Below are 27,966 nucleotides of genomic sequence, written 5' to 3'. Positions count from 1 at the left end.
TAAAAAAAAAAAAAAAAAAACAACAACTAAATGAGACGTTGAAATTCCAAACCAAACTGTAATTTACTCGAGCATGAAATTATCACAACCACAACAAGTGTCATCATTAAATCTTTTCTTTTTTTCTTTCTTTCTTTTTTTTTTTGGCATTTGCATTTTGGCAAACTTCACCCTCTCGCTTGATAGACTGAGTTGGTACAACTGGCAAAAACATGTATTCCGAATGAAAACCGTACTTATTTCATTCAAATACAGTTTCTCACTTGCATGTGTTTTTTTTTCACTCCGAATCACTATCTTTCTTCCAGTTATGAGCATGATTGGAAAGATGATCATTTTCAACTTAATCTCAGACAACCCAAGACCGCATGGTTCCTGATCCAAGTGCTACATTATAAGTGGTGTCCTTGATACCAATGCTTTTGGTAAAAAATTAAAAAAAAAAAAAAAAGTGTCTACAGAAATACACGAAGAGTACCTCATATATGCCCTCTCCTTTTTCATATAACATCAATTATATGATTATAGCTTAATCTCTGAACAGAGCCAGTGGCAGGCCAACAGTAGCCAGTGACTAAAACCAGCCAGCTCAACACGAGTCCGCCTGCATTCACACACCTAAGAAACGCCGTCTCTAACCTCTGGCCAGCTCAAGCTCATTCCAGCCCACTCCATGCTCTATCCTCACTGGTCTAAGAGGAAATGGACCAAAGTGCCAATTAAAGGGAGATGTCATGACATCAGCACCAACCACAAACTCAGCCAAGTCTGGAGTCCGCTGCTCGCATACAATCACACTTACTGTGCTTTCCTTATTTGTTTGATATTTCGATGCAACAACTCCGAGATGCAGTTTTGTAAGGACCACAATTTCAGCTATCCCGTGATGTGGCTTGATTCTTGAGTTTTATGAAGCAGGAATGCAAAAGGAACGATAAAAAATAAACACATGAGTGATGAATGGTATCTGTACAGAAGACGTGGATAATAAAAAATAGATATCTAAATATACACAATCTACTTGATACATCTATTGCTGTATTTTTTTTGCTCCATTCCCATTTAGATAAGATGAAGAAATTTGTTACAAATCTCAGTGAAATAAAAATGTACAGTAAGTCAGTCTGTTTCATTCGGCCCTGAGGGTTGGCGCGTTGAATTTGGTTCCGCCAATCCAAAGCCGTCCCTGCAGCTCCACTCCAGCTCAGCTTAGAGTTCAAAGTTCAGTCTGAGGGCTGCCTGGTTCAGTGCCCGATTTAAGATTCACTTCGCTGTCGAGAAGATCACACAGCAAACACACTCAGGGTGCTGGTCTGGTCTTTCAAACCCAGGATGCTGTAGGCGATTCTTTTCAAATGGCCGGGCAGCCTCACGCCGATATTCTTGATATCCCTGTGAAAGAGAGAAAGGACAGTGTAAGGAAAGTCACATGTCGAGTTTGTTCCAGCACATTTCATGCACATCCTTCCTTTCTTCCTTCCGCTCTTCTCTTGAAGTAATCACTGGCTGATCCAATGTGATGAATCACTAGCCTATGGCCAACTCGACTCACGTCTGGCCTGATCACTGCACCGCTGTGGCTAGGTGGGGTGTGTTCCAACTTTATACTCCACTTTCATTTTGTTTTGAACATTAAAGGGTAATAATGGAAGTTTCACTCCTCGGAAGCACATGATTCAAACCTGTAAAAGGCGTGCAACATACCAGTCTAAAGGCAAAGCTTTAATTAGAGCCTTAATTACTTAATGAGGATTCTCCCTGTTGACCATGAATCACTTCTCTGGCAAGCAGACGGTAGGTCGTAAATAGCTGCTGGTTTTCCAAGAGTGCTACCAGATGACTGGAGATGGAAACACGAGGCCGTGAAATCACACCGCTGACTATGACAAACACTTCAAAAGAGTTTGTCGTCTGCTTCCCAACCTACCCATCCTCTCAAATCATAACCAAGACGAACTGTGATACGTATACTATGGTGGAGGAGGGGAGGGAGGGGGTTCCTTTGGTGGGCCATGTGGTTAGGGAAAACGTCTGGGCTTCGTTATTGCTCCAAAATACCCTTATGCAGCACTAACCGTTTTTCCCAAAGAGTTCAGATCGTCTCACAAAATGACCCTCCTCCTACAAATCTGAGAAGATCCAATTAGTCCGATAATTGCCTAAAACTGCATTGTGATAAGTCAAGTGGCCATTTTGAGCGCACCTCTTCAATCTTTCTAGAAGTACCAACATGCCAACACTGGGGCTTCAAGCCCCGTCCATCTATTTCAGTTCCTTGATCTCCTTAAGTTCCTCCTGGTCCACAGGCTATTCTTTCTTCTTTCTACCCTCCTTTAATGTTGGAGCAGCCACAAAGGCCTTTGCCCTAAACAGGCAAGACCGGTGGTTTAAGGGCTATAGCAAAAGTGCTGCCCAGGGCAGCTAGTGTGTGGGTGAAGGGAGGGATGAGAGAAAGAATGAGAAAAAGAGGGAGGGAGAATAAGGAATGGATCGACCACAAGCCACCACCACCAGCCACAAATGAGCCTACTCCTTCTCCTTCTATCCATTATTTTTTCCATCTCAACCATTTCTCAAGTTGTAAGTGAGGTTGGAGATTATATTGTGCACAAACTATTCGGCTGGCTGTTAAAACTGAACATTTTGGGAAAACAAAAACAAAGCATACTACGGGACACTCAAAAACAGTCTAGAAGCAGGAAGAAAAATATCCCTATAACATTGTGGCTATAAAGCACAGCTTTATTTCATAACACATATGCTCCTCTCTGCCAAAACTACACCTAAAAACTAATGTCCTCATCAGAAATAAACCTGTAACTGAAATCTAACTTACTCATTCTTCATCTGCAAGACCTGGTCCATGGTGACGATCCCGGCGCAGGTGAAGTTCTCACTGTACTGGCTCATCTTGATGGACTCCAGCCATTCTGACACTGACCTGAAGGGGGAACCGTCTGAACCACTGGTGCTGGGCAGGCGGATGGATACGCTGCAAGAAAGAAAGCAGATCCAAATGTTAATCATCACCAGGCTTTTCCACAACAAAGGCACAGGCTGGGGACTGTAATTACTGTTCAGGAAACGCTGTGATAAAAACCAGTTGGTGCAGTTTAGAGCGAGAGCCGATTAAGATATGAACTCGACAGGCCTTTGTCCTTTCTCACCGTTTCTCGAGTTAATGGTCCGACACAAAGGCGAAAACATGCATACATGCACACAACCACATAAAATAATGCAGGCATGACATGTGTTTTCATTAGCTTGGCCTACACTTGCCTTGGCTATGCAGCACTTAAGGTGTCAGCTGCAGTCGTTTTTGTAATTGTAATTAGCTGTCTTCACAATACTCTGCCCCCCACCCCACTAAATGACCAGTACCTTGTTTTACATTAAAACCAAATTAAGGCAGAGGAATGCAATTGTGGAAAAAGCACTCCACCTGGTGTTTTCTGGACAGTGCACAGCTCTTTCTAAGAGTCCACTTATTGTGAGCCAACTAAGTCCAGTACAACAAAGGAGATGTGAGGTTTGGCACAGGCTGCTTGAACATCAATCATAATGAAATTTAAGATAGTAGTAAAAGAAACGATGGCAGTAGTTCATCGTTTCATTATGAAAAGTTTGTGTGGAAGATATCAGCTGTACTGTGGGAGTTTCTGCCATGGGTTAGGGTTGTTTTTAGTTGTGGCAGCTACTATAGTCAGTATTTAAAAAAAGCTTTTTAGCCCTGCCTCTGGTGTGTAAATAAATCTTACCGTGGGTCAAAGTCTGCGATGGTCTTCAGGGAGTCTGGGCTTCGCAGCAGCTTGTCCAGCAGGCTAACGATGTCAGGGAAGCGAGGCCTCTTGGAGCGATCCTGGAGCCAGCACTGCAGCATCAGCTGGTAGACAGCTGAGGGACAGTCCATAGGCGCCGGCAGCCTGAAAGCCTCGTTGATAGCCTTCATCACCTGCAATTAGTTTGTCAGGTAACCATTCAGATCTGTCCTCACTTGCAGGCTTCACACATTCAATGTTAACGCTGACATGAAGTTCCTAAAATGTCTGTCAACACTCGCATTTCTTTTCAGATTTTTGGCATTGCACAGCAATCACAGCAGAATGTACAAGAACAGTACTATTGGTAATGTTACTATTAGTGGTGACATTTACCTCATGGTTACTCATGTCCCAGTACGGCCTTTCCCCGAAGGCCATGACCTCCCACATGACGATCCCAAAACTCCACACGTCGCTAGCTGAGGTGAACTTCCTGTAAGCAATAGCCTCTGGAGCCGTCCAACGAATGGGAATCTTACCACCCTGTTAAAGTAATGCCAAATTATTCATGATAGATTTTTAAAAAACAGTTCCCCAATGAAGTTAACAATATAAAATATGAGTAAATCCATATCCCTCACTATCAAACTGTACAAGTTAGCTAAGTGAATCTCTGAGCCTAAAGCTGACATGTCCAATATCAACTCACGCTGGTGGTGTACGTCCCCTCAGGGTCATCCTCTAGTACTCGGGACAGGCCAAAGTCAGACACTTTGCACTCCAAGTTGTTGTTGACCAGGATGTTGCGGGCAGCCAGGTCACGATGAACGTAGCTCATGTCAGAGAGGTACTTCATGCCTGCAGCAATGCCACGCAGCATGCCCACCAGCTGGAAGGATGTCATCTCACCATCATGGTCCTAATTCATGTAGACAAACCAATATTCAATGCAATGGGAGGTGGTATCAGCCTAGAGCAGCCAACCCTAAAACAATTTCCTTAGTCTGGGTTTCAGTTGATTATTTTAGTGTCCCATTATGGCTGAAATGCTGTTTCAGAAATTCTTCTGTAGTGACGATCATAAAACCCTAGGAGACCACTGAATGAAAATGAAACATAAAAACTGTCAAATTCAAAGACAGAGAATACTGGCAATCAGTGATTTTAGTCTAAAAATCCAGGCAAAAGCCTTGAAAAACCCATACTAGTTGGAACCTAATTGATATATGTTCAAAAGGCATGGCTTGTGAATACTGTAACAATAGTAAATGTCATTTTCATGGAAGCATGTGGTGTGTAAGGAATTTACCCTAAGGTACTTGTCCAGTGCTCCATTCTCCATGTATTCAGTCACAATCATGGCATGTTTGACTGCAAGAAAAGAAACAGCATATGCATCACCCACCGCTTAGCAGACACAACACCAATGCAGGACAATGATAACAGGAAAACTAGTGGAGGTTCTTACATTTGGTGACCACCCCCTCCAGGCGAATAATGTTCTGGTGGGAGAACTGGCCCATGATAGAGGCTTCACTGAGGAAGTCCTGCCTTTGCTTCTCGGAGTAGCCTGGCTTCAGTGTCTTGATAGCCACCGCCACCTCCTTCCTCCCCGGCACCTTCAAAATACCACGATACACCTCGCCAAACTCCCCTGTGGAGAGCAACATCAATAGAAGAGTTGATTTAGGAATGAGATATCACATGAATGTGGTTTTGATAGGACTTCTCAGATTTCCAGCTGCAAGGGATTTTTTGTGTAATGGAGAGAAAGTAAACAAGGAAGTCTCCCTGGCTGTTTTGCCTGAGGCTTTTTCACAGAGGTGTGTTCTGGCTCAGTGTTGAGGGAGGCAATGTTGTAAAATGGGTGGAAGGCCTGTGGTGAGGGAGCATGGGAATCAGCTGTCACATGAAGGGAGGGGGGGGTTGTGGGAACTGCGGAGGGTGCGTGCGTTGAATAAAAGGTTGTCAGTTCAAAGGGTAAAGGTGGTCACACTTGAATGAACTTATCTACGGACAAGGTGCTCCGATATCCTTCCACAACTCTGTTCTGCCTGTGCTACAGCTTCTTGTGTTTAATTATTCATGTTGACTTTGAGTGTGTCAGCCAAAACGCATGTGTACCGCAGCCAAAAATTGCCACACAAAAAAAATGTCTAAACTTGTTGTGTGAGAGCTCAGCCACATAGATGATAATCGCACTAAAGTAACCACTGTCAGTCAAAATGTTGCTGTAGAAAACACACAATATAAACAGTGTCTTTGGGGATTGGAAAAATCTCTCAGCATCTCCAAGTTAAGCCCTAAAGCAGACTGTTTCAACAGTGCTGTCACTCACCAGCTCCAATGACTTTCTGTTTGGATATGTGGCTAGGGTGGATTTCACTGGCAAACTTGAGGATGGCTGTATTGGGGTCCTCGTATGTGTGAGGATCCACATAGGTCTTCAGAGGCTTCAGTTGCTCTGGAAGACAAAGAAATAGCCACGCATTAGCAAAAAAAAAAAGGAAGAAAATAATAAGAGAAAGACATATAGACGGGAGAAGGAATCTTTTTCTTTTGTCTACCTGAACTGGAGAAGTAGGTATCCTCTGGTCCTTGTCTGGTATGAGAGTTCCTTCTCCTGAAGAAAAGATCAAAACATCTGCAAATTAATATCCCACTTCACAACAACAATTGTACTTCCATCTCTGTATCATTTGCTTGATTTGCCTGGTTAAATCCCAATGGCGCATAGCAACCATTGTAACGATTTTTCAAGAACCTTTGAGACTTGCGCTTTCAAAGGCTCAAGACACTGTGGCACTGGCTCCATTCAGATACACACAGCCCTTTGATAAAGGCCGACGGCAGACTGTGTTTGCCAAGCCGATTTAAAGACAGAAAGACAGGCAGGCCGGGGACAGACAGGCTACAGTCTACTACAGCACAGGCCCAGGTCACCTTTACAAAGTGCCTACCTAGTGTCTGGTACAGAAAGAGCTAAGCGCCTCTTATCACCAACAATGTGCCACTCTGGGCCCATTTCCTTTCAAAGGCCCCAACGCTCCCTAGAATATAACCATTGAGCAATGACAAGGTGCATTCAACACTAATTCTGGGACACAGATCCAGATAAAGAGAAAGCGAGAGTTGGCTAAAGGAAAAGAGAAAGAGAGAGGTGAGGAGAGAGTAAATGCAAAGGCCATTTGAAGGCCCCACAAAGGAAAGGCGTAAGAATGAAAGAGGAAGCCAGTGAAGGAGGGTGTATTACAACTGATTAACAGAACAGAAATAGAGGGAGGGGAGCAGAAGGGGCTTTTACTGACCGTTTGCGTACAAGCAGGACCACCACCACAATGAACAACATGGCTGCACCTCCAACTGCGGCACCGAAGATAATTGCAGTGTTGTTTTGAGCTGGAAAAGACAAGTAAATCCTTGTTTTAGACACATACACACTTCTGGAATCACAATAATGTTAGCACTGATTCTTTTGTTGAAAGCCCAAGAACAAACCAGAGTCAATCTCCAGCTCTCAGATGAAATATTCATTATGGTCACATATAAAGTAAGGCAGTGCTGGGCTCAGAGTGACAGAGCTCTCGCAGGATCTCAGTCAAAATGAGTCCCGATATTAGAAAATGATACACATTTATCTTCTCGGGCTGGGCCTGCCCCGTACAAAGGTTGGACTTACACACAATTACACAAGTATAACTGGTCAGTTACCCGGACATGGACAGGCCAACCACTGTCCACGCCTTGTTTCTGGAATGTATTATACTACTGTGTGAATGTTGACTGGGCGTGTATCTAATGCAACAGACCTAACTAACAAGATAGAGAAGTTACATCTGGTTCCTGTTTTATCTGTTCTCTGTTATGCTGAGCCAGCTTCAAGCGGTCAAGCTGTTCTATAGATATGAACTAGATGATACATTGGATAATACAAAAGATATTGAGCTATGAGGCCAATTATAACAATAACATCCCCAGAACTTTTTGACTACTACAACAGGTCTCTGTGGTTGTCCCCTTTCATACCCTCTCGCAGAGTCTCAAACTCATCCTCCATGCTGGAGCCTCCGGGGGTCCCCTCATTGCCGAGCGCCATGACCCTGAACAGGTAGGCAGTGCCTGGGGCCAGGTCATTGATTTGCACTGAGCTCTTCTCCAGCAGCAGCACAGTGTAGGTGGTCACGTCCAGATTGTCATCCTGTGGGACAGAGCAGGACCGAACAGTGAGAAATTCGCCAAAATTCAGCGAAAGAGCAGGTGCTGTTTATTAGGATACAGGCTATCAACAGATTTATTTTTGACCATTAAAGTAGCAGTCTGTGCGTTACTTGGTGGTCTTTTGGTGATAACCACTAATTGTTGTGGTGCTTTTGCACAAACACCCCAGAGACCATTTGTCTAACAGTATATCCAGTATGGTAATGTCCTTTTCAGTGGATTTTCTATTGATGAAGTCTGACGTTCTCTTTCACTCGTCTGTTTAGCCATAGTGGCTATCACTGCTATCAGCAATTAACTGGTCTTTTTTCTGTTTATTCTAATCAAATCATAAATGTAAAAAACATCACCTTCTATGTATAAGAGGATTTTACCGAGGAAAGGCCTACAAGACACTAGGGTTCGAAGGATATAGACCGAATCGCTATTTTGTTACATCAGCTGATGACTGACAGTAGCCAACTAGACATTTTTATATGAAAATGTTGTAAAGGAATACTGTTCATGTCAGTAAATGTAACACTAAAGTGAGGCATTGTACCTTTTTGCGGTAGGTGAGTTCGTAGCGGATGGGTCGGTGCTGGGCCGGTGGGCGGGGGGATATAGCCCAGGAAAGGGAAAGGCTGGTGGGGGTTCTCTCATCCAGGCGCATGGATGTAACCTTGGGAGGGTCTGTGGATGGGGAGAAGGAAATGATTGCAAAAGATAAGTCATTCCTAAGAAATACATCACAAGACCTGCCGCATTTGAAAAAGCTCAGGGAAAGCTGATAAAAATCAGTTAAGTTGGAAAGCAAAACTGCGTCCAACACTGACAAGATCTGAAATTTTATGTCATTCCTGAAGCATAACTCAACTGAAAGAGCTGCATCGTAGATATCATCTGCCATTACTGCAGCACAGATAGCATCAGTGCACTGCTTCATATCAGCCTCGCTCACCTGTGTAGTGCAGAGTGGTAGTCAGGGCGCTGGTGGAAGGTGGCCTGTTGGCCCGTGGTGTTCCCTGACTGGCGAACTGCGACACGCCGCTATGAGCCTCCACAGTGAAGGTGTAGTTGAGGTGGGCATCGAGCTCGCTCACTGAAACCTTGGTGTCAGTCAGGCCCGCACTGGCCGGGTCATAGCGGATCTTCTCTCCACAGGGCTGGCATACAGCGCCCTCGCAGCGCTGGCATTCCACGCTGTAGGTGATGTCAGTCCGACCGCCGGTGTCTTCAGGCGCGCTCCAAGAGAGGAGGAGTTTACCTGCTGAGAGCTGGGTCGTGGTGGCCACAAGTTCTCGTGGAGCAGAGGGCAAGCCTTGGGGAACATTGACAAGGAAAAGGCCACGGGACTTTAGATGGAAAACAGACATGGCAGGAGAGGGTTGCTCTTTGTTTTGGATAATGAACCCCACTTGTGACTCGTGTTTTTTCCTCCTCTTGTCTAGAGACACTTGTTTAACACTACACCGCCGTAGTGCAGTCAACTGGCTGCTATTTTGAATTTTACAGTGTGCCCGAAGAGTCTGAAATCGCAGGGAAACTGACATCTAAATAGTATCAAAGTATCAAAACTGCTCATCAGAGGTTGGATTTAAACCCACACTTCTATTTGGAGACCAGGAATCCTGGCGCCTTAAACCAATTCTGCCATTCTGACTAGTATGTGTAGAGGCAACAAGTGCAACAAGAAAAATTATAGCATTTCGTCTCTCTAGACAGCAGTGTTTAGATTTTCAATGACGCTAAGAAAATCATGCAAGGAAGTTATCACTTTTACCCCATGAAATTGATGGCTTATGAACCTTTTTAGATCCCTCCAAACCTACCGGCCTTTTCTGGAGTAAAAGGACCATACCGGTGATTTTGCATGTTTAGCCTAATAGTAGTTAAGTAACTAATAATAGTTTAGCCTGCTTTTCCTCAAAGCAGCAGTACTGTTGTGTTGAATGTAGTGTCCTGGGAAACGTTTGCAGTTTCAAACAAAAATTAAAATTTAAGAATCGGGGAATTTTCATTATATGTTGCGAAATGTTTAGTATGTCCACATGATTTGTAAAATGGTTTGTTGCAATATAAAATATGGGCAAATTTTCATAAATGGGCCAAACATTCAAAATCACTGGTGTGGTCTCGGTGTGCAAAATACATCATCAGCATGCTGGGGGGAGCTCCTCACCTGAGCAGGGTCCAGTAGGAGGGTCATCAGGAGCCCGGAAGAAGTCGTCCATACAGGGACAAAGCAGCGCCCCAGAGCCAAGCCCCTGGGTGTTGGCAGGACACGGCTCACACTTTGCACCAGATGCTGCCGCTTTGAAGAACCCAGGCTTGCACTCTGTAAAAAGAAAAGGACACTGGCATGAGGAAATGAACAAGGACAATACTGACTTCAGGCACCGTCCATATGACACAATCTATAGCTGTATATCTGTTTCGTCAAGATCACGTGTCTCTTTGACAGATTGTGGTGCTGTAGTAACACTGAACTTTTCACCTTGCTTGCAAGACAACAAAATTGAGTAGACACTATCTTAGGTTGAGGCTAAAGGTCAGATTTGGACTGGACCTGAGATATGGGAGGGAAAACAGAGGCAAGGCTCTGCACAGTGTTGACTCTTCTGATTAATACATTGCCCGTTCCATCTGTGGCATTGCTCAGTTCCGCCCCAGCAACAAAGCCAGACTCCCTGCTTAGCCGGCACTCCTACTCTTCGCAACCATCCCCCCTCTGCTGCTCTTTCTCACTGTGTCTCTTTCAACAAACACAACCAGTCATCCCACATTCCACGACAGTAAGCCAGTCATCAATGCTGTAACACAAGAGAAAACAAAGCTGACAAAAAATCAGGAAAGCATCAAAAACGAGCAGACCATGAAGAGAGAGAGCTCGACTCGGCGCGTCCCATTTGGCGCTCCCCTCAATAGTCCTTTTTTTCCTTTTTGGAGACCCCCACACCGACTTTTGAAACTGTATCGCTTAGATAAGATGACATCTAATTTCACACGTCCAACTTGGAATAAAGGAAAGCAGGTAGAGGATCCAGCTGTGCATAGCGCTGGTGAAATATGAACTTAATACGGTGTGAAATTTCTCAGCGAGCGCACCATAAAGGAGAGTGAAAATGAGAAGGCCCCCCTTTAACTCTCTGGAAAACATTCCAATGGCTGCTGCTCATGTCCTCACACTATCACACGTTCATCCACACACGCGCACATGTATGTAGTACACACACGCGTGTATGCACATGATACACATACATGCACACAAGCCTGTCGATGGGTAAATTTGACATCAGAAGAGGGATTATGTCCTCTCCCCGTCACCTGTTCTTGCCCCCCCAACGTCAGCCAAACACAAATTTCCTTCTGAGTCGTTCGCCTGTAGCATCTAAATAGCTGGTGCACTGCAAAAAGTCCAAATCTTACCAAGATTATTTGTCTTATTTCAAGTAAAAATGTCTTATTTCTAGTCAAAATATCTCATTACACTTAAAATAAGACATGATCAGCTCAGAAATTAATTAATTAATTAAATTAAATTTTTACTTGTTCACTTGTGTCACAAGGAAAAATTTGCTTGTTCCATTGGCAAAAATTTGTTTCTTGTTTCAAGCTGATTTTCACTTGTTTCAAGTAGATTTTCACTTGAAACAAGTGAAAATTCTGAGCTGATCATGTCTTATTTTAAGTGTAATGAGATATTTTGACTAGAAATAAGACATTTTGACTTGAAATAAGACAAATAATCTTGGTAAGATTTTGACTTTTTGCAGTGTGGTGGATGTCAGAATTTGTGACAATACAAATGAATGCTTACTTTAAAGCACAGCTGAAGAGAAAACTGAGCAAAGAGGGAAGGAGAGAGTATATGGAGAACTGGAACAGCCAGAATGAGATAATGCAAAGGAGAAAGAGGAAATGTTCTTAGCTAGAATGTAAGGCTGAACTAATCATTAAAATATTAGAGAATCCACAAAATACAAATCGCAGGAGCTGCAGTTTCTTAGATAAAAGGTAAAATGTGTGATGAAACAACGTTGCAAAGAAGGTTTTATGGCCCTACTGAGATGCCTTTGCCTACAAATTGTATTTTCCAGATGTAAGCAAACATCACATCATCATCCTTTTCACACATTTAAATGATCTCTATGTGAACGCATTGAATTTCCCCCTCTCCTTTGTTCATCTTTAAAATGAATCCCAATATGACTTTTTTTTAACCATGTCATTCTGCCCTCCTTGAATGACAGCAGATTGCTGAAAAGATACAGAGAGAGAGTTCCTGCCAAAGACCGGAGAGAAGAGGTGAACCACGTCGAGTTCATGGCAGACGTGGAGTTTTGACATCCAGAAGGTGAGCTGCAAAGCAAAGCAAAGCCCCGGGGATGAGGGCTGTATTAGCGTCTCAGAGCCACGCTGCCCTGATTGATCCATGCCCAGCTTTCATTGTGGTTGAGATGAATGAAGTTCGCTCGAAAGCCACAAGTGACCACACGCACTATGGAAAGCACACGGCTCCCAGTCCATTTACAGCATATCAAGGGGATTTACCCGATTGACCATGAGTTTCCCTTCGACTCCCATTCAAGCTTTTCTTTGACTGCGGTTCACCAAGTTGTGCCGGAGCCAGCTGTTGTAAAGAGATAGGTGTGCGTGAACTGTGGAGCGGGGCAATGAAAATTTCAAACAACAACCAAAACTATGAACATGAGGAGGAATTTTGCGGAGTGCGGCCTCGTCCAATAGCCCCGCGTGTCACTCATTCCTCCTTTCAAGACAACCTCTGCTCTCTTTGTTTGCCAGCTGTTTCACTAACAGCCACCGCTACTCATTAACTACCCGAAAACGGGTGAGGCAGAATGCAGAGGGGTGAAAGAACAGAAGGGCCGAGGAAGACAAGAAAGAAGAGGGAATACTGTATCCTGCTGAGGACAGAAGAGAAAAGAGATAGGAGAGGGCGAACTCCTGCCTTTGAGAAGGAGGAACAGCTGCCGCCTCAAACCCCGATTCATACCCGTACCTCTCCTCCTCGTAATCCCCAAATTCCTTCGTCCCCTCCCTTCCCTCCTCCCATTCCTCACTAAAAAGACTCCCAGCTAACCCATTAACATTGCTATTCACCGCTGACCAGCAGGCAAGGAGAATGCCATGCCATTCAAAGCGCCGAGAGAAAAAACATACACACACAATCGCTGCAGATGGGAATAGCCGAGATGCCACATGGCAACTGAATAGAGAGGGACTAGCCTCTTTTTGGCGCTACGGGGCCGGCTGCAATGCATTGTGGTCGGGGCTGCGGGGATGAAGGCCATACACTGTGAGCCGACTCTATAATCAAGATGCATTCCAGCGTACACCACCCAACAGGAGGCCCGAAGCAGCGAGCCGTCGCAGTAGTTTCAGTTTCAGCCCGTTTCTCCTATAAAAGGTCACCAAACGAGGCCGTGTGTGCGTCTTACAAGTCACAGAGGCAGCAAATGAAAAGTAGATGACTGGGCGTTGAGGTATTTAACAAGGGGATTCCTCGACAATAGAGCAAAGTCCAGTCAAAGGAAAAGTTCCTGGTTGCACAGAGGAGGTGGGAGGTGGGAGGAGGAGGGTGGGGGGGGGTGGACTTTGTCTTTGGATTGTTGCTGGACACAACAGGAAGCAGGAAGTGTGAGGCTGACGCAGCGCTTCCTTCCTACAGCAGCCAATCAAAGCGTGCAAAACACAGGAGAGCCCGAGCGAGAGAAGAACCGAGAGCAGAGAGTCCCGAGGCAGAATAATAACCGAAAAGGAAGCTGCAATCTGTTGACCCGACATGTACACGGGCGCAGCAGCCCCCCCGCCTCGGCTTCTGCGCCCCCTCTCTCATGCACAAAAGTCTCTTAGTCTCCTCTGAGTTGAAACATCTGACAAACTTCGAATGCCGACTTTTTTCCTCCCTTTCGCCGTGGACGGAGGCACGGTTTGTCATCTGAGAGGCCCCGTGCGTCTTGAGTGGCTCCGTGTTTGTTTACCAAGAGTGAGTGCCGGGACCTGTTGCTTTCTGGGAGCCCCGAGTGGCTCTGGAGTGGGAGCCCTGAGGGGCCCCGGTCTGTCGGCAAGGGGTCGAGATGGATGAGATGGAGACAGTGATGAATGCATGATCGGATAGATGGATGAATGGGTAACATGGTGGCTTGACAACAGAACCCCCCCCCCTCCCTCCCTTCTCCCAGGACCTAAGGAGTATGTGGCCCCTCACAATCAACTCCAGCTTTTAAAGCTAAAAAGGTCATGTCTGCCTCGGGGTAGTTGTGAGTTAAACTGTGCATGGCTTACAGGGAGTCGATGGCCAAATAAAACAAACACATGCTAGCAATGAGGAGGAGGAGGAGGAGGAGGGAGAAAGAGCAGCAGCAGCCGGTGGCTCGTCTCAGGGGGAAGGAGGTTAAATTCAGAAGTATGGTCAGGGAGCAAGAAAAACAAGAGAAAAATAAATCCATAAGAAGTAAATACAATGTCTAGATCCATATCAGGGCAGAGTCTTTTCCTCCATATCTGCAGGAAAATAAGTCCTCGCTTTGTCCGAGCCCTCTTCCACATCTCCACCCAACCCCCCTATTTTCATTCCTGAGCCGTAATTGCAATATGTCATGTCATTTTGTTTGTATGCGGGTGACAACGTGTCATTAGCATGTTTGGGGAGCTGGCATGGCAGGGGGGTGTTGAGGTGGGACAATGGGGGTCTCTGATGAGGGAGGTGAGCTGGTAACATGAGCCAGAGGTCACCGAGGTGGTGGAGGAGGAGGAGGGGTGGCGGGTGCTTTAGGTGTAGGAGCTGATGGGAGTGAGGTTGTTGTGGGGGAATGGGGGGGGGGGGGGGGGGGGGGTCACATTAGTCAAAAGGATTAGTTGACCAATGGAGCAGCTGTAAGGGCATTACATCTGTTTTACAATTGCACTCAGGCTTTCATCTGGGGTTGTTAACAAACACAATAAATTCCCTAATCCCCTTTCTCTTCGCACTCCCCTGTCCCCTCGTGCTCCGAGAGGAGGAGGAGGAGGACGGGACACAGAGTTCGTGGAAACTCAAGTCCAAGAGCCACAAACCATGTTCAAAACGGACGTGGACACCTTGGAGAAAGCGTTTGGAACAGAGAGGCCGACAGGAAGCGGGCCTCTACCTTCAGACATAGTCCAGTCATTTTAGGCCAAAATTGGGGTCAACCTAGGACAAATTGCAAGAGAAGCAAACTCAACTGATTTTGTATCCTCAGTTTGTCCTGAGTGAGGGAAAAAAAAGTCCCAGGAAATCGCATTGGTGGAAAGTTTTGAAAATCACCTATTTATGACCACATATTACCAAAAAACACTGTTTTTAACACACAGGGGAAAGGGGTTCAACATTTTACTTTCAGGTATCACGATAAAAATTCACAAGATGATTACACACACAAAGACAAGAAAAAAAGTCAATTACAAGTTCTTTGAATTATTCTGTTTACACATGCATATCACACATTATCTGATTTGATATGCGCTAATAAGGAATATAAGGAATAAATGCCAGAACAGATATTTAAACAGTGAAGTAAAAGGTTACTATATATACAGTAACCTTTTAATTCACTGTTATGTAGTAACCTTTTAATTCAAGGTTACTATATGTATAATAACCTTTTAATTTACTGTTTAAATGTCTCTTCTGGCATTTATTCCTTATATTCCAATTAGCGCATATCAAATCAGATAATGTGTGATATGCATGTGTAAACAGAATAATTCAAAGAACTTGTAATTGACTTTTTTTGTTGTCTTTGTGTGTGTAATCAACTTGTGAATTTTTATAGTGATATCTGAAAGTAAAATTTTTAACCCCTTTCCCCTGTGTGTTAAAAACAGTGTTTTTTGGTAATATGTGGTCATAAATAGGTGATTTTCAAAACTTTCCACCAATGGGATTTCTTGGGACTTTTTCCCCCTCACTCAGGACAAACTGAGGATACAAAATCAGTTGAGTTTGCTTCTCTTGTAATTTGTCCTAGGTTTTTTCATAAAATGACTGGACTAACAGCTTTCACTGTCTGTCTGCACGTCGCTCTGAGCCTGGCGGGCCACTTGGTCAGAGTCTCGGTGAATTCCAGACAGCCAGGTGGCAAACACAACACCGCCACACCACCCTGACAGGTCACATCCACTGGACGCCAACAGCCGTCTGCTTCCTGGTCCTGGATAGCACCCCCTCCCCCCAAACACCACCGCTGCACCCACACACAAAAAATGGGGCCAAATGCACCAATAAACAAAATGACTTATCGGGCGGGACAAAAAAACATGGAAAGCAGCTGAATGAGGCTGCCGAGCGCCGGGCGACAATGGAAAGCCCTGAGCCAACGGGTTGGAGAGTCACCGCGGGATTAGGTGACCTCCGGTTTCCGCTCCGGCTCGTCCTGTTGCTGGTGAAGGCTGGGAGGGGGGGAGAGGAGGGGGAAGGGCGGTGCAGCGACTGACTGACTGACATAGAGGGAGGCGGGGGGTGGGAGGGGGGTGCTGACCTCACACTCCAGCAGTACAATACAATGCCCTCCACATTGCTCTGGACAGCCCCCCTCCGCCCCCCTTCCCAAACCACCACCACAGCCTCCAGGCCAAGGAATGTCACCAAGAGGAAATGTGCCCCCCCCCACCAACACCACTACCTCCCATTCACCAAACTACTCACGCACAAAAAAAATGTAAGAATACTTCATGAAAGTGCAGTAAAGCGCACGTCACCTGAGGCCGGGGCTCACGCTGTACATATGCCAACTGTCATTTTAAAATATGGCATATATGGAAAAAGCAGCTGCAGGGACAACTGCCTTTTCTGCGGCACATCAACCTCTGAGTTCAGTCGACTGATTTTTTTTTTTTTTTTTTTTTCATTTATGTTTCTGTCTGATGGATCCAGAACCAGGTTGAACTGGTTTAGTGTGCAAACACTTCTTTAGGATGTGTCATATGGCCCTGAGCTTCGGCTCACCTGCTACTTGCACGCTCACGCCGCCGTCCTCCCTTTTCCTGATAAATGTTTGTGCATATGACACACCGCCGCGATTAGTGCCAGCTCTCTTTTCAAAAAGCAGAGGGATTGACTTTAGGAGGTGCAGCAACCTGATGTTTCACTGGGCTACCAAGATGTTGTGGGTTCGGATCATTTTTTGATGCACGTCAATCCCCCTCTCTCTTGTCATTCCTCATTGAAACTGATCCCGCAAAACATTAAATTAGGGGCGCAGTGCATCCAAGGGCCAAATATCCAATATCAGTTAATGGCTGATACCAAGCGCTTGCTGTACAATCTGACACATATCGAGGCCTCGACTAGCACACACGGTGCGCTTATTAAACCGCAACAGTGACATTCCTCTAATCCACATTAAAGAGCAACAGAGGCTGCCAGCTCTCAACTCTGCTACATTTCATGTCATTTACTTTGGGAATTCACAGTAAATCGGCGGGGCTCCATTCACTCCTGAGTGTAGCCAAACAAGACGGAGCATGACACCACTTGAAAGCATCTTCAGAGTCCCCCCATTATCTAACCAACTCCCTCAATTCGAGCCCAGCGGGCAGACGTTACCTTGGCACGAGATCTGAGGCGCCTGCTAATTCAAAGTAATCACGGTGGCTTTCACAAACCTCGACGTCTTCCTGAGAGCGAAGGGAAGAAAAAGGAGAGGTTCTATCCAGCCTGTGCATCTAAATGAGGAGCAGCGCTGTCAGATAAGTCGACGACTAACGACTTTTTTTTTTTTTTTTTTGTGGACCGACTGCAGGGATCAAGGGCCAAGGGAATTCGGTAGAGCAGAAAATTTCGATACGGGGATTATCCCACGGGAGTGAGATGATTCCATTATGCGCAATCCGCAGGCCTTTTCTCCACTGTAAGTCAACTAAATCAAATCCCTGAGATCCCGAGGTGGGGTCCTGTGTTCACGTCTCTCTGTACACTCGCTATCAGATAAGCTGGAATTGCACAAGCCCTTGGTTTTAAAAGGTTCAGGGTGATGATAATCAACAAGCTGGCTCCAGGTACAAGTCGGTTTCCAGACTTCTGGTAATAATTCATCACAGAAACCCGGGAACACTTGCCTTTCTATACAGCGCATATCTAAGTGACAAATTGCAGTGGATTATCCCATCTCCCCTTATAAACTTTAAAAAGGAGCATACCAGTGATTTTGAATGTTTGCCCCATTGACTGCAATTTCCCCACATTCTACTTTGCAACAAACCATTTTGCAAATCATGCGGGGGTACTAAAGATTTTACAGCGTATAATCAAAAAACCCCATTTTTCAAATATGTTCTGCTTCCGTGGCGGATAAAGTCATCACGATTTATAATCCACAGAGCTGATAATTGGCTGTCTAACCATTTCCACAAGCACTACTTTCCCTGGCGGAGGGATCGTTTCACTCATTCATAAAAGCACAAGAGCCCTGCTGCTTTTAGGAAAACTAAAGTGGACGACTTTATTACAGTGATGGAAAACCGGTGTGAAAAAAATTTGACGTCTCTGACAGTGCATTTTCATATCGTAGTGGAATGAATGGAAAACCAATGGCTGGATTGAAAAATGATAGCCGAAAGATGGACATTTTTTAATTACGTTAAACATGCAAAAATCACTGGTATGTTCCTTTAACACATACAAGACACATTGAGAATAGCAATGAAACAATCAACTAAAGTTTACATTGTAGCAATAGTAAATGTTTATGTCTCTTGACCAATATGTTTCCCCCCAGACAAATAACTCTCCGTCCCGACCAAGATGGTTCACAGATTGGGAGCACTGTTCGGATTTAGCCTATTTATCTCCAGGAGTCAGTTGTGGAGAAAACAAATTTATTTATTGACTGGAGGGCAAGAAAATAGTACACAGTCTAAATAGTCCCATCTGGGTCGTGTGAAACGGGATGTTTAAACCCTATTGGTGTCACATTCGAGACCTGCACCCCAGCCAAAAATAATACCAGCTCCATGATTTGAAGAGCAGCTAAAAAACAGCACGAGGCTGAAAACTCTTTTGTTTGTCTACCAGTTTGTTGCACTTAGGACAGCTTGTGTAACAGTCTCTCTAGAAAAGAAAATTACATTAGGGTTTGGACAATCGCGATGGGAATGATGTTTTGAAACTAGAAACAATTAAATAAATATGAGACGAGAGATGGAAAAGTCGACCTTAAATAGAAAGGCTGTTCAGGGACGGGGAGGAGGCGATGGAGATGGGAGGAAAGGAAGAGAGTTGCAAATGTGATTTGCACGGAGACAAAAAAGCATGCAGAACCAGTAGTTACTTCACTTTAAGAAGTGCATACACACCCAAGTCAATTACTACCCATACAAATAACTCACCGCAGTGCACAGTCACACAGCTACAACTTAAAGTCACCAACTGTTTCTCTTACATCAGCTGAGGATGAGATGAGAGACACTGGAAATTGGGGAGGAAGAGAAAGAGAGAGAAAATAGTTTACTGGAACCTCTTTGGCCGGAGGAAAAATAACTTTACTGGAAGTGAGTGGACAGTTCCACCGGGACGCCATTCCACCACGACACCGAAACTACCCTCAGCAGTCCAAATATTCCACACTGTGCCTCCATTTGTAAACAAGGTCATTTGGAAGCCATGCTCCATGCTTCAGCCCTATTAGTCAGCCATACTGTGTGTGCACAGGGCTCAACGGTGGCTGATGAGGTGTGGACGTGGACGGCTATGCACAAAGCCAAGGGCCAACCAGAGTAGTCTGTGGCCCTTTAAGGGGTGACATGAGGTATGGCAGTCTGCTCGGCCTGGGAACATTACGGGTTGAGGAAGGCTGTGATGAGGAGCAGAGGAAAACTGTTGCTGTGTCTCATTAGAGCTTTAACTCGCCCTCATTGACTTCCCCTGGTCACTTGCCCGTGGGCGAGTTCCTGCCGTCATCAGAGCCGGTGGGCACCGCTAGGCAGGCCAGGCACTGTGCCTAGAGCCCCGCCTCGCTCAGGACAGGGCCCCCGCAACCAAAAAGATTTTATTTTTGAAGCTCTGTTAACCCTTTGGAACCTGGATCGACTTCAGATTTCACAAGTTCAAATGCTTGTGAAAGGTGTGTCTAACTCTTTGAAAGCTGAGCAAAGTTCACGTCATTTCTTTCAAAAACGTGGGAAAAAAGGTGATGAGCAAATGAGCAAGAAATGATGGCAATGATCCAGCCAAAAAGAAGAAAAGAAAAAAGAAAGAAAAAATATGGCTAACAATAAAAAAATAAAAAATACAAAAAAGTGACCTTAAAATAAAATAAATAAATAAATAAATAAATAAATAAAAAACAGAAAAAGTATTAAAAAAAATCTGGTAATAAAAAAAACAGACAACTGTATTTATAATTTTATAGAGGTAACTTAATTTAATTTATTAAAATGTATTATTAATTTTATTTATTTAAAGAATACCATAGCATCAGTGTAAGGAAATTACTAATTGTGCATTACCTTGCCTTCCTATCAAAAAACATTGAGAAGAAGAAGTATTATCAATAACCAAATTTTTTAAAAGTAAAAACTGCTGCAGCCCAAATAAAAAGCAACAAAAGGTGAGCTGACTGGGTACAAGGACAAGTGAGCTCCATTAAACATCCTGCTCCTCTAACTTCTGTCCGATCTCCATGTGGCCTCCACATGACGTACGTTGTTACGTATTACCAGGGGCAAAGGGGGCGTCAGCGCAGGCGAATGAAGCAACTAATGAAATGCAGCAAGCATCCACATCAACAGTGAGTCACAACTGGAAAGCCACAGCACTACCATCAAGTTAAAAGCCAACCACAGCGCTTACATAAAAAAGGAAAACTGTGTTTTTTCAGGAATTATGAAAAGAATGTTTGTTTTCTCACCAAGGAGATTAAAAACATGCACATCCCGTTGCAAGACTGGTGCCGGACAGAATATACAAAAGTACAGTGAGAGCTGCTCCACTGGTGTGCGCAGTTATTAATGTCTAGACAGCTCATGTTGGAAGTGCAGCGCTCTTCTTCACACTTCCATCCACAGTCTGATGAAGAAAACCGCAAACTCTAAGCAGCTTTCTAATCTAATCTAATCAGCTCTTGTTGCAGTTTCTCACTGAGGCCCATTCATTATGGCATAATAATCTGCATTTTGTACTAAATACGTGTTCATTTGGCCTCTTTTAATCAGTAATTGCCATAACAGAGTAGTGATTCAATCTTTATCCAGTTCATGAAACCACCTGCATTAATTCTGAACCACTGAACCTGAATGGAGTAGAATGGTCAGTGCTCTGTTTGCCATGGTCATTTGGCTGGTAAAGAATAAAATGGCAATTCTAGTTGGTTGCTGTGGTACAAAGTCAGCCGGGTCATAAAGTGTCACATTTGCTTGAGCGCTGTGCAGACATGCTGTGCTGTGGCTGTAGCCTGAAAGCAGACATGACTGAAAAAAGTGAATCTGCGTGTCCTGGTGTGTTACACAACGTTACCATACCATTAGCAAGAGCTTTTCCTATTGGCTCCTCCAGTCAACATGTGCTCGCAAAAATAGCTGGTTAGCAGTATTAAATATACCTTTAACTATGACAGCTTGTGGCATTGAAAAGGTTAAACGCCGAAAGCAGTCTCAGTTTATCCAAACTTCTGCAGAGAAGTGTTTGTTAACTTTAAACAGCTAATGTACCATGGCAGCGGTACACATAAAAATAGTTGCCACTCCAAGCATCTGGTAGGTCTTTCCTGAAAAAAAAAAAAAAAAACCCTTGCAGAGGAAGTGATGCTTTTAATGTGAAATCTAAAGTGAAATCTAGGAGGTGCAGAGCAAAAACACCACATGAGCACACACACACACACACACACACAAAACATGCAGATTAGCACTTTAAGGGAGTGCATGGGAGTGTGGGGTCGTGAGAGTGACAAGACATCAAGGAACATGGAAACTTTCAACTCGAGTTACAAAAACAGCAGAATTGCAGATTAGTGGTTTTTGCCCGGACAGCGCGCAATATAAGAACAATATAGGAGAGGAGGGGGGGGGGGTGTGGAGCCCCTCACCCTAACCACCCAGAGCCCTGAGTCTGCCCTGTCATCTATCTCCACCTTCATCTACAACTGGCTCCACTCGTCCTCGACCTCCCTTCTGACTTCATCTAGGTGGTTTTTGGGGTTTTCTTTCTTTTTTTTCTTTTTTTTTTTTTTTTTTTTTTTAAATGCAAGGGCTTGACCCGGAGCTGCTCTCCCCCCTGGGAATTCCACAGGTCTGGAGTAATGTTAGGAGGCTCCTCCTCAGCAAACTGAACAGGAATGTACCAACCGAGGGGGCGGCGGGGGGCGGAGGTGGGCTCCTGCAGCCTCACGGGGGAAACACAGCGCTTCATTGTTCTCCTACCTTTACATTCCATTCCGCACCTCTCTCTGTTTTAAAATCACACCCTTCTGCTAAACACAAACTCCCTGTTGCTTTTGTATGCGTTTTCTTTCTTTCATTCCTTCCTGCCTCTCCTCCTCCTCCTCCTCCCTAATCAGCTCACCTGGCGCTCTCCCTCCGCTCAAACGACGTACTGACAGAAAACTTCATCGCTCATATCTGTCTGTTACCAATGGGAGGGAATCTAACTGGGAAAGTAAATCTATTAGGGGTAGGCTGCCTGTGGTTTACAACTGTGGTCCAAGGTGTGTGTGTGTGTGTGTGTGTGTGTGTGTGTGCAAAAGTGAGGGTGATTAGGGGAACATGTAGCTGTGCAACTAAGTGTGTGCGTGTGTGTGCATGTGTAAGAGGGAGGGAGGGAGGGAGGGAGAGAGTGCCGAAACCGAGCGGAGGAGTGTGTTGCGTTAAGTCGATGGGAGTCTTTAGGTGTTCTGTCATGGAACAGATCTGAACAGGCCCTTGCTTGCCAGCCAGTACATTCACATACCCATGCACTGCTGGAGTCACACAATACACCCCAATGCTGAGGCTCAGTAAGTGAGCGAAAAAGGGAGGATGGAAAGAGAGAGAAAGAGAAGGAGATAGACAGGGGAACATGTAGCCGGCATGCCCGGCTGCCAGAGCAGGGCCTCTGGCCTCTGATGCTTGTGATGAACAAAGTCACAGAGAGACTCAGAAGTGTCTTCCGGCCCCCTCCCCCCACCCTGTCTGCCTTGAAGATGCTAATCCATCACAGTACAGTAGCCTAGTGGCTTCTGAACCGGCCTTTGATCAATTTCAGTCATTGTGACAGCCTCTCCCACAACAGTAAAGGCCCTCTGTTCAGGACATAAAAACCAACTGCACCATAACTACAAAGTCAAAGGATTACATTATGGCTTGATCATACATGATAAGAAAATAGATGATAATGAGGGAGCAGGAAGCTACCTGGTGTGACTGACTGATATGCTGATGAATTGCGCTAATGGAAGTGCTGTAAAAAAAAAAAACCTCTGGCAGGGTTGGTGTCTGACAAAGTCCTGTAAAATTCAAAATTCATCAGAGGGCTTGAATAAACATATGACTGTGACTCAAAATTAAACTGAAACTGAACACGTCCACCTTTGAATCGCAGTTGCAACCAAAAAGCATGTTCCCACATTTTACTGGTATTGGTTCAAGGTCAGGTATGATGCCATGACATGTACAAGTAGGCCTGAGCATTCCTTCCATTGCAGAGGAGCCGTGTTAGCCAAGGGGAGAATTCCAGTACACAATGATAAATAACACCCGTGACAATAAATACCAACGGTCTGCCAGATTGTTGGTATATAACCTGTTCTAATTTATAAAACAAAGCTAAACAGTGAGTAATGGTTGAATGCTTACAAGAGTCATGGGAACTATATCCTGGTTTTATACTCAGACATGATCTAAAGTGCCAGAGGGCAGAAAGACTTAGAAATACCACAGATTCAGGAGCACCACCAGAGAGAGAACGCCCTTACCTTGGCATGCATCTTCGACTTCTTCGTAGCCTGGTTTGCACTGACACTGCCCCACTGGGACCACCCACTCCCCATCGGTAGTGCAGTAGATGCGAGGTTGCTCCTCACTGATGGCATTCTCCACGCAAACCCCGTTCACTTCCCTGAGCGCCTGGTTCTCACCTCCAGCTACAGTCTCAGGGAAGGCCGCAAGACTCATCACTTTGGCAGGGCAGGTTTTGTAGTAGACCCTGACAGACAGAAGAGCAACGCAGGCCCCAATATCTTGGAAGGCCAAGTAGAAGCCTTTATGAGACAGGCTCTCCACCACCCGTATCTCAGTGTTGATTCGAAGGTCACTTTTGCTGGTGATTTCATCGGGGGCTATGGTTGCCACTTTCTTGAACTGGCTCTTGCGGAAAGTAGTGCCCACGTCTGCATCGGACTCGGAGGCAAAGAGGTTGAACGTTTCCTTGCAGGTCAGCGAGACGCCACCAAAAGAGTTGCAGTCACGCACAATAAACTGGAGTTCCACAAACACCCGCGAGGCCGACGGACGACGCTGGATGAAGGTGGTGCGGAGCCAGTTGTCCTGCTCTCGTTCCCCAACATTGCAGACAGAGTAAGAGTAGAACTGAGAGCCATTCAGGGTCTTCTGGACAACCTCCCACTAAAACAAAACCACATAAACCCACAAGGTTAGAGGTACACATACTGAGCCTTGGGGAACCCCAAAGTATAGTGGTGCTATAGGGGCATCAAAAATATAGGGTGACTGCACCACTTCACATGAGGGTCCAGGCCAGAACCACTGAAATTTGAAGCTGGAAACAAAAACAATCCACGTGTGGGGGAGCCCACAGGTCTATACACTAATTACTCCCACTGAACATTTTAAGGTATCCTTCTCCATTGCAATGAAGCATTTCATTGACATGGTGAATTTTTCTTCTTTAGGGGCTTTAAGACTAAAGCCTTGAGAGAGGACTTTGTGTGAGAAAGAACTTCGAGGAGATATTGAATAAAGGTGATTCAACAGTCTTGCACATGGCGTTGGCACCGCTGGCATCTCATCCAAATAATGTTGCACCCTGATGCCCGATGTTGCCACAGATATTTTTTAAAAATGTAACGGCATGCTTTAACACAACATTGGCTGCTGAAGAACAATTGGCCCCATGGGGAGAGGCTGTGGTTAGCTCTCTGCATGTTGCCACTGTGCTATTAATTAAAGGAATGTGCTTTGTTGGCTGAGTGTGTGGCACTACATATAAACTTGATGTACAACAGCAGAACCAACGCCTCTATAAAACTGTAACTGAACTTTTTTTTATGAGGGGCATTTAAAAACCAGCTAAAATGATAATCATCGTAAATGATGATGACAGTAACATGACTACATGTGGACAATAAAAGAAACCCAAAAACACTACAGTACAAACCTCAGACAAATTTAAAACCCCAGATTTACACAAAAACTGGAACCCAAGTGTGATTCTGATTCAACAGAGAACATTTATAAAAGGAATCAGGTGAGTCGGTGTGGACTGTGTTTGAGACTTGCCAGCATGCCCAAACATGCCTTGAGTCATCAGCACATGAAATGAGCCAATTTACAGTGAATTTGCATAAGCCTGAAGGGTCAGCTCTTATGGAACCATGATACGGCCGAAACTACAGAGAACAATCTCAGAAACTGGATGCAATAATGTGGCCATTCAGTAGCCGTGCCTCTAAACATAGATATTTTCCCCTGGTTAAGAAAAAGATATCTCTAAGAGACTGGCTGCATTTACAGCCCCACCTCCTACAAGAGGCAGCATATGCAGCAAACTTTAAAAGTTAATTGCACTGTAACATACAATTCTGGAGCTGAAGCCTTAAAACCGCAAGAGGCCACAAGTATTCTCAGTACAGAGCTAGCAGCTATAATGTCTGTCTATCGGTGTAGTCCAGACATGCTCTGCAGGGAACTCAGCCTCCTGATAAGATTCTGAGACCTTTCACATATCCATATCCAAACAGCCATCAGGCTCTTGCTATAGAAAACCGACATCCTTGAGACAAACAGCTAATTAACCAAAGTCAACTGGGAAAATATCTTGAGTTGCAAAACACTGGAAGCGCTAAATTCTGCCTGGCTTTTCCTCATGCACATGAATCCTGAGGCAAGTTCAAAATGGAAACATGGGACCTGGAAACCCGGGACAGGAGTCACACTTACCCCTTGCTTGTCTGTCTGATCTACGGGCCACGTTAGCCAGCCCAGTTCACTCCCCGATGCCCTCATGTCCAAAAGCACCTCTGCGGAGAAGAGACAAGATTCAACACATGAGTTTAACCCTTCCAAACTATTGTGACAGGACTCATTAGCAGGGGGGTGACGGCCTATTAAACTACATGATCTGTAATCCATTTTTTCCTCAATCAAATTATTGTTGATAATATAGCTGCCTATGGAAGAGCTGCATGCTTGTCATTGTGGCATATAATCAGATCCAGGCTAGTTTTATCAGATGGTGTGTACAGACTGTTAATGGTAATTTATTATTTCATTTAACTCTATGCACAAGTCAGTTTGTTCTCATCAAGATCTGGACAAAAGATTAATTAATAGTTATTAAGATAATTAATAAGACTAATGTACAATACAAAAAGGCAAAAAAAGTGAAAGCAAATTGAAGTCTACAAAACTTTCTCTAACTTCCACACTGCTGGTGTCGGAGTTCCGAGAGGAGCGCATGTAAAATCTCAGCATGGTGTGGGTGAAGAAATATACATGGAGCAGCCTAAATATTCACAAATTTACTGAGAAAAATAATAAAAACAAAGCTCAGAATTAAATCTGTTACCACTGTCATATAAGACCGGATGAGTGTTAGTGTTGGAGTTAAAGTGGCTCGGTGTTAAAGAGTTCTCCCTCACATGGCACGCATGGCTCAATGAACCTGAGCCCAAGCTGCACTTTACGCGTTACTTTTAACACAGGCAAAACACACACTTACCCTCTTTAGTTTGCAGCGTAATAAATATGCCGTTAATGAAAACATATGAAAATAATAAACGTCGGACTCCCCCCAGAAAAGCCATTTGGCCAACTTTCCCTGTCCTCTCAGTCCGGGCTCGGCTGGGACTGCGCACTGAGGCCACAGCGCCGCTCCGCCGAGCCTCATTCACAAACCGCCCGGGACGTCACCGGCCCCGCCTGCTGGAATGTGCGCGCGTGTGTGTGTGTGTGTGTGTGTGTGTGTGTGTGTGTGTGTGTGTGTGTGTGTGTGTGTGTGTGTGTGTGTGTGTGTGTGTGTGAGCTCGCGCGCGCGTGTGTTTTAAGGGGGGTGTGGCACATGGGAAACTTAAGTTGCCTTCAAATGCTGTCGGAAACATCGTAATCACAAAGCGAGGGCGTAAGAATAACCTGACAAAGTGGTAAATGCCAGCCTGAAGCAATAATAATATGTGAAACACCAAATATGCCAAAACTGCCATCTGATAACTATATCAAAGCATACCAGTGGTTCGGCCCATTTATTACATTTTACCCACATTTTACCATTTAGCAAATCATGTGGGCATACTGAAAATCATGTGGGCATCATTTTCAAATTGGAATTTTTGGTTGATACACGCACCTGTGTCAACTTCTGCTTCTGCTGCTGACAAAGTCACACCAATACCCCTTCATAAAACACAGGACTGATAATTGGCTCTGTAATGCAAATGTTTCCCCAGGGACTACTTTCTGGTGGAGGGACCTTTCACTCTGCCAAGTTTCAAGTCATCAAAACACAACAGTGCTGCTGCTTTTATGTGTGGACAACTTTATTATGGTGATGGAATATTGCTGTGAAGAAAGTTTGAAGTCTCTGAAAGTTCATTTTCATATTGTGGTGGAATGAATTGAAACCTAGGGAAAAATTATACTGAGGATCTAAAATACAGCTGCTTACTTTGGGAAAAGATAAGCAGAAACATGAAGTGTATACATTTTGTAGATAAACATACAAGATCACTGGGATGGTCTTTTAAAGACTATGATTTAACAGATGCCTCGAGGCTCAGGAGATTTTATTTACCATTTACACAAGAATATAAGCACATGT

General features: G+C 44.7%; 1 protein-coding gene across 1 annotated transcript; it reads right to left on the bottom strand.

The window, feature by feature from the left end:
• epha2b (eph receptor A2 b) lies at positions 1 to 26,988 on the bottom strand. Its single transcript, XM_030055964.1, has 17 exons — positions 26,872 to 26,988; positions 26,091 to 26,170; positions 23,888 to 24,536; positions 10,141 to 10,296; positions 8,920 to 9,279; positions 8,521 to 8,651; positions 7,788 to 7,959; positions 7,070 to 7,160; positions 6,329 to 6,384; positions 6,100 to 6,225; positions 5,230 to 5,415; positions 5,071 to 5,132; positions 4,471 to 4,680; positions 4,155 to 4,304; positions 3,759 to 3,952; positions 2,837 to 2,992; positions 1 to 1,392 (listed from the first exon to the last, which is right to left on the bottom strand). The coding sequence occupies exons 1-17, from the start codon at positions 26,954 to 26,956 to the stop codon at positions 1,284 to 1,286; spliced, it is 2,973 nt and encodes a 990-aa protein (XP_029911824.1). The 5' UTR covers positions 26,957 to 26,988; the 3' UTR covers positions 1 to 1,283.
• Positions 26,989 to 27,966: the final 978 nt, after the last annotated feature.

This window comes from Myripristis murdjan, chromosome 7 (assembly GCF_902150065.1).
Source record: "Myripristis murdjan chromosome 7, fMyrMur1.1, whole genome shotgun sequence".
In the NCBI taxonomy this organism is placed as follows: domain Eukaryota; kingdom Metazoa; phylum Chordata; class Actinopteri; order Holocentriformes; family Holocentridae; genus Myripristis; species Myripristis murdjan.
Note: the sequence above shows the minus strand (reverse complement) of the source record. Positions and strands in the feature narration are given on the sequence as shown.